At 41.8% G+C, this 14,301-nt stretch overlaps 1 protein-coding gene across 1 annotated transcript; it reads right to left on the reverse strand.

The window, feature by feature from the left end:
* Positions 1 to 7,691: 7,691 nt before the first annotated feature.
* On the reverse strand, positions 7,692 to 13,738 carry LOC114446441 (bifunctional UDP-N-acetylglucosamine 2-epimerase/N-acetylmannosamine kinase-like). Its single transcript, XM_028422116.1, has 14 exons — positions 13,620 to 13,738; positions 11,669 to 11,740; positions 11,313 to 11,461; positions 10,955 to 11,201; positions 10,547 to 10,754; positions 10,311 to 10,463; positions 9,996 to 10,208; positions 9,770 to 9,857; positions 9,293 to 9,503; positions 8,907 to 9,036; positions 8,552 to 8,773; positions 8,222 to 8,404; positions 8,025 to 8,141; positions 7,692 to 7,942 (listed from the first exon to the last, which is right to left on the reverse strand). Exons 2-14 carry the CDS (start codon positions 11,720 to 11,722, stop codon positions 7,707 to 7,709), a joined length of 2,211 nt encoding a protein of 736 aa, XP_028277917.1. The 5' UTR covers positions 11,723 to 11,740; positions 13,620 to 13,738; the 3' UTR covers positions 7,692 to 7,706.
* Positions 13,739 to 14,301: the final 563 nt, after the last annotated feature.

The following is a 14,301-nucleotide window of genomic DNA, read 5'->3' on the forward strand; positions in this document are numbered from 1 at the left end:
GACCATGCGTTTGATTCTTGCCTGTTACACTTGCTACATTTGCTTTAGTCAGCGCCTTTGTTTTCACTTGTGGTTAGGGTTAGGCATTGAAACTGCAAAAAGTCATGGTTTAGATCAAGAGAGAACCCCTCACAGGCTTCTCCATTGTTTAGCATCTTTGTGTTTTCACTTGAGTGTGACATCATCACGCTGGCCATATTGTGGTGTCAAGAGATCATTCACTCCCTGAGGTCCAACAGTAGGGCAAAGCAGGTGAGAAGGAAGCAGCTCAGTGGGACAGCTGGACACACTCCTGTGTGTGGTGATAATATATATTATCTAATAACCACAGACATAAACAAGAATGAGGCTTTGTTGTATTTTAACGCTCTTGACAAGTGGGACCAGATGAAATCAAAGGCGCATCTGACTGAGTCATAGTGCAGCTACAGTGCAGTATTATTTCTATGCCAACTGTCAATGACAAACCTGACCAGGAGTGCACCTCTGAAAGTGCTGCTACAGCCAGATTTAAGTTTGAATCCTCACGGTGCCCCTGTGGCCCAGTCACTGGACTGGAGAGTATTTACCTGCATTATATCGTGTGAGCAGAGCAAATCCTGCTCATTGCTTTCACTATCCTCTGTATCTTCTCCTGCACCTGTCTGAAAGAGGGATAAAATACTGCAGGAGGCTGGGCCCCCCCACTCTCCTCTACAAAAACACTTGGAAAGCATCCAGAGCGTAGCGCATCGTGCCCTAGAAAGCTAGTGCAGTAGAACTGTCACGGAGCAATGCAGGGAAGAGAGCGAAGTGACAGAACGGTGGGAGCTGGATTCACGCCCACCACGCAGACAAATATACAGCATACAGGTAGTGCAGTGGGCAGCAAGGGCAGAGATTAGGTTTCTTTTTATGTCTGTGTGACATGCAAGCAGACCTATTTACTTATTTATGCCAGTGGGGAGAGTTACTTTGACAGAAAAAAAGAAAAACATGTCCTCCAATCCATGTAAGGAAACACATTTTAAAGCCCCAGTCATAACCAAAGTGTAGCCAGTCAGAAATCAGGCCAGAAAGTGTCATGTTCACCTCAGGAGACAAACTCCACTGGAGGCAGTTTCCTGCAGCACCTCTGACAGGTCATCCCTGTTTCAAAGACACTTCTTCGTGGTAAACAAAAGAAGTCAGCAAATATCCTACAAATATTGAAGAGATAAAAGGCTTGTCACTCTAAAAAACAGAAGTGTGGAAACAAGACACGAGTCCTATCTGATATTTTAGTAGGTATTGTTGTAAAGCCCACGGAGGGTGTGTGTTTTTATTAGGAATTGAAGGTTTGGCAGCAGAAGGAAATCTGACTCATTTTTGATGGCCAAATCTATTCTTTTCATGCAGGATTTGAAAACGCAACCCTTTTGTACCTGTGTTAAAAGCACACCTGAGTGTGGTGTTGTTTGAACTGATGGTAGAGCTGAAATACTGGACTGACTGCAGAGCTAAACAGGCTTCTGAGTCGGGTGAGAAAAGAAAACAAGAAGAGCCAGAATGGAGAGTGATGCATGAGATATGAGATTCACCACCCCCAGCTTTTAGTGTGTCTATTTGTATATACGTGTGTGTGTGTGTGTGGGTGTGTGTGTGTGTGTGCATCTATACATATATGAATACGAGAGCATCAAAAAGAGAGCCAACAAGTGAGAGAGCATATAGAGAGGAGTGTGTGTGTGTTGGCTGCTCTGTGAAGTCATCCAATTATTAGCCAGGAGTGCTTGGCTTAGAGTGGTATTCCTTAAATTAGAAATGTCTCTGTTGTCCAACTTGGCGAGATAAACTATAGCCATATTAGTGCACATGTTCCTCAGAGTCATAATAACGATATGTAGAATATTTTTGTAGAACACTTTCCTACACGCAGTGCTGCAAAGTGTTATTCATGGCTGCACAGTGTGATGGACTCCATATCCATCCATATCCATCTGCCTCCATGCCATCAATAGCCCATATAGATCCAGGGCCACCAGGCAACTGCATCAGCAATACATAAATGGGTGGTTGTGTGTCTGTGTGTTTGTGTGAGTGTGTGTGTCATGGCACTGATTAAAGTAACCCTTAGTGCAATGTTCAATACCCCATAGTTAGTAGTTTTATGAGCTACTGTCATCTTGCTCGGTCAAGCAAATCTCTCTCTCCTTCACACACATACAAACACACACACACACACACACATGCACACACACATACACTCCATCTCTCCCTTCGGTGATAGAAATTGCGCTGACCAAGCAGTTTTGCAGTATCCACCCCATGGCTGATATCCAATGAGAATGGGCGTGTCCATGTGTCTCTCTCTCTCTCTCTCTCTCTCTCTCTCTCTGTGTGTGTTTATGTGTGTTATGTATTTATCCTGTGTCCAATGCCATAGGAGTAATACTGCAACAACTCTTCACATGTTGAAAGTTCTTATTCTGACAGCTACTATTTTCAGATTTAAACAGAATGATCTGTTATTTTCTGTGTACAGTATATATGTCAAACCTAACTATGCCTATGGGAAGCTAAACCTTCTCATTTGTCTTCATGAATTTGTCCTCTGTCTCAAGGGCACACAAAGGAGAAAATGGTGGCATCATCACCAGTAGTGGGTGCTTCTTCTTGTGGTGTTACGACCTGACTCGGCTAGGGAAAAGGGAAGTGACACAAACCAGATGGAATTTGGTGAGTGAGTTATTTATTTAGAGTTCAATCTAAATGATGAATGATGAATGAATGAATGATCAATGAAAATAAATTAAAATAAAAGGAACAATTATTGGGCAGGCAGGCTTAGATAGTTAGATACACAAAGGGAAATCTGCTGGGCCGAAAAAAACACCAGCGCAAAAAGGGAATAAAACAAAAGGAAAACCAAACAGAAAATTAAAGAATGAAAGACTGAAATGCTCAGCAGACAAACTGCCTGCATAAGACCTTACAAAAGCAGACAGGGTCAAACAAACAAACCCTAACAATCAACTTACAACTGCCTGCAGTAGCTTTACAAAACAGGCAACCAAACATGCCAGACTCTTCACAAAGACCTTTAAAATAGTTCACTATCAACCACACTCTAGGAACAACCAGCAACCGGACTGACAAAAGGACGGACCGCACAAACGCTCAGCCGCTACTGAAGGTCCGCCGGCTTCATCTTTAAAAATCCTGGGACTCTCCTGGATTGGCTCTGCAGTCGAGGCAGGAACAAAGAGACGAGCCAATCGCCACACTCCATGGATGCACCGGAGCTGTGACGAGCAAAGGGACAGTGTTCAGAGAGAAAGAGAGAGAGAGAGAGAGAGTGAGACAGAGTGGATGAAACAGAAGGAATATTTTACATAATGAGATGAGACTGTTGAAGAAGTGAGCTGCTGAATTCGTAGCAGAAAGAACCTGATGACCTCTGACTCCACCAACACATAAATGGTGTAATCATTTATTAGGACTGAACCACATAACTCCTAAATACTAAGCTCCTGAAGGGTCTTTGGCTTATTGAGAAGCAGATTCAACACATATTAATGGACAATCTGCCATTTTAGGGGCAAATCTTGAGAGATGTGTCCAGCCACTTTGAGCCATGGATTATTGGACTCAAGCAGAGATGAAGAAACAATCAACCCAGAGTCTCCAGCAGTTCCCCATAAAGTTAAATCGGTGACAGTTGTCTGGAATGTGAAGGGTGTTGGTGGTGCTGTGAATATAGTCACACCATTACAGAGGCCTACCATGCTGATCTCTGGAAGAAAATAAGGAACCTTCAGCATGGGTTGTTTAGAAGAGGAGTCAGGATTTTTAGCCCACAGTGGTGATGGCTGCCATCCAGGAATGTGGATCTGAACTTCTGTCCATCACCTGTCCTGCTCACCCTTGGACTCTGTTAGCCTTCAGTGAAAATAACATCATTGCTGCTGTGGAGGGTAAAAAATGGATCTGCACAGACTATGTTGAGAAAAAAAGGTTTTCTAAAATAGACGCCGGTCACCTTAGGCCAAAACCTTTCTTTAATCAACTGTATGGAAGCCTCACTAACATCTCTGTAAATCTTAGTAAACAGAAAAAAGCGGTTTACTTCTTAAAAAGAAGATTATTTTTCAATTGATTTTCAAAGTAACAAAGAGGTAAATTACACCATCTTTCTCTGACAATTCAAACTGTACAGTTGCACATTTATAGTAGAAATGTTTTTTTGGCTGGAGGGGGGGGGGGTCCTACCATCTTGCATTAATCTGTGTGTATTGATTATGTTTTCTGTCTTGTACTGGAAACACACACACACACACAAACTGCTGATGGCGAGCTTTCCAGTGCAGTGGAGATCTGTGAATACATTATATGTACACTCAGAGAAGCCATGCATATTTAATGACTATACAAAGGTACGGCTGTGGGAGAGTTATGATGGCTAGCCTGCCCATTCAATTTATATGCTGTTTCTACTTTTTTTTTAATGATGTATTCTTTTTTATTCTTTTAATTAAATCAGCACATATTCTTTATTAGAAATAACACAGTGAGAATAGCACCATATTTATTTAAGAATAGAAGGCAGCCATTGCACATATGTGGTTTCTCTCTTCTTCCACACCAGCATGTTGCTAAATACCCTTCTTCTTCTACCCTGTACTGTGATTTCATGTATTTGTGCAAGGTTCCCACTTAAATGTGAGCAAGCTGTGTTACTGTTAAAGATATTCAATGAGTGAGTGTCTAGACAGGGTGCCAGCATTGTCTCCCCCCTTTTCATGCTCTGTTTGCTCCAGCCAAAAAATGCCCATACAGCCTCTCCCTGCTTTACATGTGACTTTGCAGATATGATGTGTGCCCTTGAAAGAAACCTTGGCTTGCATTGCAGTCATGATGATGGCAATGAGAGCAGAACTCTGGCCACACTGCTGCCCCCTTGTGGGCAATAAGGAGCATGGCATGTGATTAGATTTCTGCTGAAGTGGTTTAGTCACAGGGGGCAGAGGGAATTCCCAAGGATGACTGAGTTGTAAATCATACTTCAACAAACATAAGGCTTAGAATATGTTTGTTTCTGTTGACATGTATAATCTGATAGATGAACCTAAACAAGCTCTGCAGCTGAATGTGGAGTTGGGACACTTTAGAGTTTCTTTTTTTGTCCTATATTATTTAAGTAGAATCATCCAAAACCAATCATAAATAGCAACATATCACAGGCAGGATGTTTACTCTGTCTCGGCTGCATGATAACTACGTCATCTACAGTGGCACTGCTGAAAGTCAGCCAATGGCTGCACCTCCTGATGTTTATCTGAGTGAACAAGATGCTGAGGAAGAGGGAAAAAAATGATGCTACTATGCTATGAGTCAATTTTAAACTCTCAGATATATCATGGCTTGAATGACTGAGAGTAAAATGAGCTGACCCTGTGATAATCAGTGGTACCCTGTATTGACAGGTCCTTTCAGGAAGTCTACCCTTTCCCCTCCTCCTTGTGCAACAGGAAGTATTGATTAAAAGAAGCTAAATAATGTGAAGCTGATAATGTGTGCATCCGAATGTGTCTGTGTGTCTATTGTTTCTTAGTTGTTCAGAGGAAATCCTCTGCTCTTCCATTCATTGTTATCTCAAACACCTGCTGTGATTCTGTGTGTGTGTGTGTGTGTGTGTGTGTGTGTGTGTGTGTGTGTGTGTGTGTGTGTGTGTGTGTGTGTGTGTGTGTGTGTGTGTGTGTGTGTGTGTGTGTGTGTGTGTGAGAGAGAGAGAGAACTTACAAGACATGGCCTGATTTGTAGTTATAATCCTGCTTCTGCAAAAATGCAAATCCATGTGTGACACAGTCACAAGCTTTGTGTGTGATTTGTTATGTCACAACCTGTGTTTTCTCCTGCCTTTGTTCTTCTGAGCTCATTGTTCAACATTGTATAATATGGGCAGCTAAGGTGGTGGTGAAAGATGTAACTTGGTGGTGAGTTTGTTAAAAAAAATAAGGACAGGTGTCATTTGTGAAGCTTTTCAACTCACTGACTTCAGTCTTCACTAGTAAATCACTACGAGTGCACTTCTTTGACTGTTTTCTTGTATCAGGAATGGTTCGGTTGCTTCATTGATTCCTTCAGTGTTTGGGCTTCATATCATTGAAAACTGGACTTAAGCAAATAAAGGAAACGAAAACACTTAAACCAAAAAAAGTGCCAAAAAGTGCCAGACAGTGACAACAATGATAGTTAGTTTTTATGAAAGCAACATAAAACTTAAATTAGAAGGGAAAAAAGAGACAGCAAAACAAGATAAAAAACTCAAGACACTAAGTACTGTTTCTCAGACTAAAAGCTAACACACACTAACACACGGACACAGACACACACTCATATAATAAAGTGTGGGTTTTGTGAAATCACAGGGCTGACTGGGAGGAGGGAGCAGAGGAGAGGGAGTTAAAGTAAAAGTATTTCTGTGCACGTCCTACTGCGTCACACACTCGTACAAACACCCTCTCCTTCTCTGTGCTAACCCCCTCTTTTCCCCTTTCCTGTTTCCACACACACACACACACACACACACACACATCCAGCTGTCAGTCTGTCAGCACCTTTCTGTCTGCTCTTTCAGTGACTTCATCCTAATCCTCCTAAAAACATTTTCCGTTGTTCCCTAACTTTTTTTTCTCCTTATCCCACCCTGGCCTCCTCCACCCAGTTCCCTCTCAGGGTGCCTTCAAACCACCGTGATGCTGTCACTTCTTATGCAACCCCAGCCCTGGTTTTATGTGTGCGTGTCGGGGGAATAGCCCTGCAATGCAGCACAGTTATAAAATAGCAGTGACTGTTATGGGGCTGCATCTGAGACAAAATGTTGCACGTCTATTTCTGCCATGCTCCGCTGCTGCTGTGGAAAAAAAAAATGATGCTGTTGCAGACAGCAGGGTCACGGGCCAGAAGAAGAATTTGTAAAGCTCTTCTTGAAGGTCAAGTCAGTAGCAGTTTTATACGATGTTTATCAAATCAGAATCTGTCCTGAACAGATTCATAGATTCATTTAAATAATGTTACCTCTGCAAAGTTGGCATGAATGTTTCATGGTCCATTTTCTTGCCATTCTGTGTAAGCCTAATTATACACTAAAAATAAAAAAAAACAATATTCATTTATTTTTGTATGTATTTTAATAAGAACTGAAAAGGCAGGATGGATGTACAGTTCACAGTCCAATGCATTGTTTGCTCTTTTACATTTCAACAACTCCCATATTTAGTTTGACGTGACAGTGTTTGTGTTCTTTGTGAACCAGGATGTTCCCACCATTTGTTTAACTGGGTTCAGTCCCACATACCAAATACAGCACTGACAATCTGTCATTGTTATGATATTTTACAACTGGAGTTCATCATCAACCTGGACTTGAATAACTAGTTCCATGTACTATTGCATCACCACAACATCCTGAAGCTGCCTGCAGGTTTGCACAATTTTGGTGCAACTGTGATGGAATCCATGAACGTCATCATTTTGATGATAATAGTTTGAGTAATATTTTCAAAATGCATATATATATATATATATGCATTTTGAAAATATTAGTAGAAAATGTAATAATTCAGGCACCCTTCAGGTGACCACACAGCCCTTGTTTTTTATACGGGCTTTGCTCACCTGCGTGCTTCCAAAGGACTTTTGTATCTATTAGAGTGGTGCTCTTATTCCTAAACAAATAAAGTCCTTTAATATGTCCTTCTGGTTGCATAGTCTAAGACCATGCTGGCAGCTCCAAGTAAAGCAGGCTCCTCTAGGTCTGATGTGACTATTTTAATGCTTTCACCTGTCAGGAGTGCTCCCTCAGAGATGATGCGCTGCACTGGGGCCTGGTAGAAGGAGGCCAGCACTCCAGACAGAATCACATGGGAGGGGTTGACTATGTGCAGGATGTTGATGATGCCCACACCCAGTGCTGTGGAGGCTGCAAAGGAGGAGGAAGATTTTTTGTGTCAGCAGTAATAACTTCATAAGTGTTATGTTCAAAAACCTCTTTGTGTTCTAACCCTTGTTCAGAACAGCATCAGCTTTGGAGTTCCCCATTCTAGCAGCACTGATGAGGTGCGCAGCAGTGACTGGCTCTGAGAGCTTCATATCCATCCCCTCAACTTTCAGCAGGTCCTCTGAAAAACACACAAGTCAGTATATGAAAGGTCAGATACATAAATTGAAGGTGGAGTAGTCTACTGTTCCTGTCAGGCACCATCATGCAGCCTTTTGGCCTCTCTCTGCAGGGCCAGGCCTGATGCATAGGCTTCAATGCAGCCGTGGCTGCCGCACGAACACTCTGGGCCTTCCAATGACACCATGATATGCCCCAGCTCTGCAGCACAGAAGGTACTGCCATGGACCAGCTCATTGTGATGGATAATCCCTCCTCCAATACCTACACAGATAGATAATATTCATTTCTCCTGACATGTAGTAAAATGAAACAGCCAATCTAATCTACACAAACAATTCAAAACAGCTTGTATCCCCAGAAACAGTGTCTTCACTTCATGTTGGACGAACTTAAACCTTTCATTCTCACCTGTTCCTGTGATGACAGTGACAAAGTTTTCCACTCCCTTGCCATGGCCGAACTTCCTCTCAGCCAGTGCAGCACAGTTACCGTCGTTGTCTACCCAAACAGGTAATTGTAGTGCATCTGAGATAGGCGTCCGCAGGTCCACAGAACACCACTCCTGGATCAGCTTTGTGGAGTGGAGGACCACACCTTCTTGTGGGTTTACACGCCCACCTGTAGACACTCCTGAGAAGAAGAGTATATATACTGTGTATATTTCAAACAGCTTTGAAATGTTTGTTAAAATGTGTGTGTGTGTCAGCATTATGATTCATTCATAATGTTTATCAAGAGTATGAGTGTGTTTGTGTTTTCATACCGACACCAAGTATCCTACAGTTAAGGCACACAGCGTCCCGCATGGCATCTGTACACATCTTCAATATAAGATGCATTCTGGCTTCAAAAGTCTTTGGATTTGGCTGAGTGTATTTCTTCATTATTTTGCCCTGAAACAGAAGAGAGTGAATTATTTAATAAGAATGCAAAGCAGAAATTAAAGTCCTATTAATCTATAGATTATTGGTGTCTATAAGTAGTATAGATCCTCTACCCTCCTGGACATCTTTACAGGCATTTACAACAAAATGTTCAAAGCAAAGATCATAAACAGAACATCATAATAAAATGATAAGGCGGTCATAAAATGGGAGGGGCTGCTGTATGAAAATATTACAGTATATATAGGGTGTCTGTGCAGCTCACCCTCATACAGACAATAGCCACTCTGAGGTTGGTCCCTCCCAGGTCAACAGCCAGAGCACTCTGTGTCTCCAGAATGAGATCAATATCCTGTGAGATGGAGTCTTTCACAGGGGGGAAACAGAAGGTCTTCTGACGGGGCTCGTCCAGGTCAATGGTACGCAGAAACTTCAGAATACGGGGCACAGAGTTGCCGTCACCATAAATTGTAGCACTGTTAAGAATCACAAAAATATATGTATACACAATATATATTGCACAGATCTTTTTAAAAATGCATTTCACAAATGCTCCTGCCTGAGTACAACTGGGAATTATCAAAATATAAATTCACTCCTGTTTCTGAGGTAACCTTTGAAATCCTATCATTGATTAAAATTATGTTGTAACTGTATTTGATTATGAGTGAGTGATAAGTGAGAATTTTGTTATGCTGGTGGACAGTGTTGCACATGCACATGGAAGACATGCAGGTCATACCAGGGGTATCTCTTTCCAAACTGCAGCTCCAGAGCGTGGTAGATCTTATTATGAGTGTCAGCATCTCGGACGTGTAGGACGTTCTCACCTGGCAGAGAGAAATGTCAACAACACAGCCGTTAAGTTAAACAAACCTAAGACCCTAAAGGTTTCAAAATACTCTACAATCAGTCAGTACCACCACTACAGCAGGACACCAGGTAATATTGTATTCTGTCTTTTCTACCTGTCTCTCTGCCTGTTTGTCGTGTTCCCAGGTTGATGACAGGCGTGCCAAAGGCCCCGGCCTCTCTTACTCCACAGCTACTGTTTCCGATCATACAGCCAGCGTGGCAGACAAGCTGGATGAACTGCTCAAAGGGAATGTGCTTCACTGCTCGGAAGTTTGGGTGCTGCTCGATGCCCTTCTTTCTCATGACACGTACCATCTCCTTACTTCCTGATGACATGAGAAAGAGAATCGTCAGGTAACAGCAAGAATTCTGCTTTGTTCGAATTAATTGCCTATGCAGAACTAATGTATTTAATATGTGTAACTAACCAGCATCAATGTTGGGGAAGAGGATGAGCGTCCTCTTGTTAAAGGACAGCAGTGCATCCAGCATCAGCCCATAGATCTTAATGGAGTGCTGGATGTCTGTGGTGACTGGGTGCTGCAAGGCCACAATATAATCCCGCTCTTGGACCTTGTCCCCTGCGGCATGAATCAAACGTCAAACATCACACACATACACTGATGTCTTACACTAAATATGTGAGCTGTGTATTCATGCATACCCAGCCAGCTCTTGATGATATCCATGTGGTCATCTCTGTGATGAGGTGACAGCAGCTTATCATATGAAGGACAGCCAGCCAGAAGGATGCGAGAGTGGTCCTCACACATGGCAATGAGGTGCTGCTCTGCCCTGCGTGTGCAGCAGGCGTGGTAATGGGCCAGTTTACTGATGGCATGGCGGATTGAGTCATCAATTGCACCACTAACCTGGAAGAGGAGCGAAAGAGACCGAGTGACAGTTTGTAACATCATAAAATTGTTGGTCCACACTAGACAATGATTTTTTAATAATTAAAAGGATTTTTTGTAGCCTAATTTCTTCCAATTCAATGTATAACAGTGTGTACATGTACAGTTGTAGAATGACATCAAACATCATGATGAAAATAACAGTGAAGCGTTCTCACCTCTCCTCCCTCCAGGTGGAGTATTCTGATATTCATGAGTGCTGCAGCAGTTGCCAGAGCCAGAGCATCAAAGCGATCACCGTGTACGACCAGGATGTCAGGCCGCAGTCTCTGTAGGACATCAGGGAGCTTAACCAGCGCTAGTCCAACACTCTCCACCATGGCTGCCTCATCTTCTCCTCTCACAATAGTGTGGAGCTTTGAACCGATGTCAAAGTCATCCTGTTCGATCATACGGAAAGTGTTCCTGCAGAGCAATACATTAAAAAATGACAGAACAAAACATTAAAGCATGTGAGAAGGGTGTTACTATACTTTATACTGTACATTATTTAAAAAGAAATCTAGTGGATCTTACCCATAGTCATCAATGAGATGTGAACCAAGCACCACAACTTCCAGTTCAAACTCCTCAGGGTGGGATTTGATCCCAAACATGATGGGGGCCAGCTTGGAGTAATCTGCTCTGTTGCATGTCGCCACACACACTCGCAACTTCTTCTTACACTACAACAAATGTCAGACCGACACATGTAGAGAAAGAAAAACAATTACTTCATTTGAATTTAGTATCCACAATACAAAACTGACCCTCTGACCACTAGATTCCTCACTGAGGTCTCAAGAAATGTCGCCACATCAAAACAACCCTACAGTTTAATTAAAGATGAGCTTCTCTTGAGCAATCGTTTCTATTGAGCCACAAAGCCACACCTGATTCTGTTCTTCCATCTTTTCCCTCTCCAGTTTTTCTCTTCTCCTTTGCATTCTCAGGGAGTACAGCTTCTAGAAAACAATGACAGAGAAGGCTCTTTGTTTTCATTACACACACACACAGAGACTAGTCTGACATGGAAAGTCTGATTACATTCAGGTGCAACCTGTACAACCTGTTGGTGATGATGACCAGGAAGATTACCGCCATAACAAAATGTTAGCGTTGATTCACAGTTTCATGCTTGGATATGACATCAGTGTATTAATGTAATGTGGTCAGGTGTATCTGCTGATGTAATGGTAAATACAGTGAACAGTGTAATTCCAAATCATTTACTGATTACCTGGCCCGTGGTCCTAATGTATTCATCAGTTAAATCCACATGATCCACACATGAGAAACATTTTAACTGTATTTAGCTGCTATACTGTAACTTGTCGTTTATCCTGGTTTCACATTAATCATTTATAAACTCTGGATTAGATTTGAGCAGCCTGAAATGTGTCCTGACAAGACTGACTCACTGCCTCAGACATAAATAAGGTAAACAAAAACACAATAATGATAACTAGCAAAGTACACTGTGTCCTAATTACTTTTATTTCCATAGATTGCCGTGGAGTCCCTCCATGAGCTGGATGTGCCTTTCTTCAAAGTTCCTTCCTGTGATGCCATATTTGGAGAAAGCTGCTGTTGCACATAACCACAGATACTGTATACCCATTTGAGACAAACTTCACATATGATGGAGGAGAAAGAGTAACAAACAGGTTTGTGAGGATTTTAATTGTCCTGCAAAAAAATATTGGATTTTTGTACCCTTGAAGTTTATATTGTAAAGTGAGTCCAAATGCCTGTTTATAGGGGGCAACAGTGGCGCAGTGGGATAGCAGGGTTGTCCAATAACCGGAAAGGGGGGGATTAATACAGTATCTAAAATAAAAATAAAAAATAAATAAAAATTTCCTCTCTAAATCTTTGTCATTTGAATCACATGATGGTTGAGTGTATTGTGATCCTGACCATGTGTAATGTCAACAGATATGGTTGCAGGTTGAGCAAACACAGATGGAGACAGAGAGACCATCACTTTCACATGATTAAAAAAAAGTTTAACCATCCACTGCCCACAAATTATTGTTATTCCTCACAGTGGTGCAGATGAAATAAAAATGCAATATAAAAGAATAAGAGATCTGCTAGAATTTTTTTTAAGTGAGTTTTAGATTTGATCTGAACATAACTGCTTCCTTCTGCTTCAGCTAAACAAGCTCTAAAGGCATCCTGATATCACAATGGGACATCTTTAAAGTAAAGCAACCATAGTGCAGCAGCATGCATGGATCCCTGCTCTGCTATCATTTAAAACTGACATGGAAAGGTTCCGTCTAGCCACAACAGCAGCATTTAGTATTTTAGTGTGACAGTGTGACAGGGTGTTCAAAGTGTTTGTCCATGCATACTTGATATCCTTATTATACCAAAACAAGTGCATTTTTTTAAATACACTAAAAAGGCGAAATGTGATGAGTCCACCTCCAATGTTGAAAAGCACTTTATTGATAGGACCTCAAATCAAACAAGAAAATACAGCAATCTCCAAGCTTCCCCAAGTCTGACAGGTCCTCTGAACCTCATCATCGAGGACAGACAACAACCAGCTATGTCTTTGTATCACTCCATCTGTGTCAGGACATCCAGTGCTATTGTCTACCAGGATGCAGTCCATGGAGAGATGCCAAAAAATGTACAACCAGATATTCACCATTCTGCAGTGCACCAGTGATATGCACTGGAGCAGAGAGGCATCCACCTCAACTTAAGGTAAGGTGAATAAAAATCCTCTTCTCACTGAGCTCAACACAATGAAAATACTTGCAGCACAAAAGTCTTTGGATTATAAGTCTGAGGAATTATAATAGAATGACAAAATAAACAAAAACTTACACTTCAGTTCATTTCCAACACCACTGGGGAGTAGCAGACTTCATTAATTATACAGAACCCTGCTGAACATAGAAGTAAAATTTTTTCCCTTCAGCTATATAAATATTGCAGCCTAAAGGTGTCTAATTAGTGCAACATATTCACCGCAACTATGCCTGGATTATATACTGCAGGTGTACTTTAATCCTGTTTGTTTGGGGAGTACCCATGAAGGCCAGTAAAACTGGAAAGCGGATCCTGTGCTAACAGAATACTTCTTTCTCCTCCTTCAATAGACAATCTGTCACCATAATTACTCAATGAACACACGTCATGCGGAGGTGACTGTATGTTTATAGTATTTTGTGATGAAAATTGTCATTGGTTTCAGTAACACTGACACATATATTTGAGAACTTTCTGAATAAACGCCATGTGACATCCCGGGCATGAGCAGGACATACATGACTACCCCTGCTGTGGTGACCCTGAACAAGAACAGTGAGGGAAATTAAGCACCCCCTCCAGGGGATGCCTTATTTCCACAGCAAGGCATGATTCATTTAACATGAGGTTTAGCAGATTTTATATTCCCATCATCATTTTTTGTATATGGTTGTTTTTTTTCCCCAGCACTGTTACTGTCTACCTGTCAGTGGTTTTAATGTCGTGGCCGAGTGCTGTATACCTGCATGCTTACGTT

This window comes from Parambassis ranga, chromosome 1 (assembly GCF_900634625.1).
Source record: "Parambassis ranga chromosome 1, fParRan2.1, whole genome shotgun sequence".
Taxonomy (NCBI): Eukaryota; Metazoa; Chordata; class Actinopteri; family Ambassidae; genus Parambassis; species Parambassis ranga.

Bases quoted from the DNA above. Each gene is read 5' to 3' on its own strand.
- LOC114446441 (XM_028422116.1), bottom strand. From the start codon at position 11,722: ATGCAAAGGAGAAGAGAAAAACTGGAGAGGGAAAAGATGGAAGAACAG. The intron at 11,202-11,312 runs GTAAGATCCACT...ATTGCTCTGCAG, and splicing joins CATCTCATTGATGACTATGG to GAACACTTTCCGTATGATCG. The intron at 9,858-9,995 runs GTAGAAAAGACA...TCTCTCTGCCAG, and splicing joins ACAAACAGGCAGAGAGACAG to GTGAGAACGTCCTACACGTC.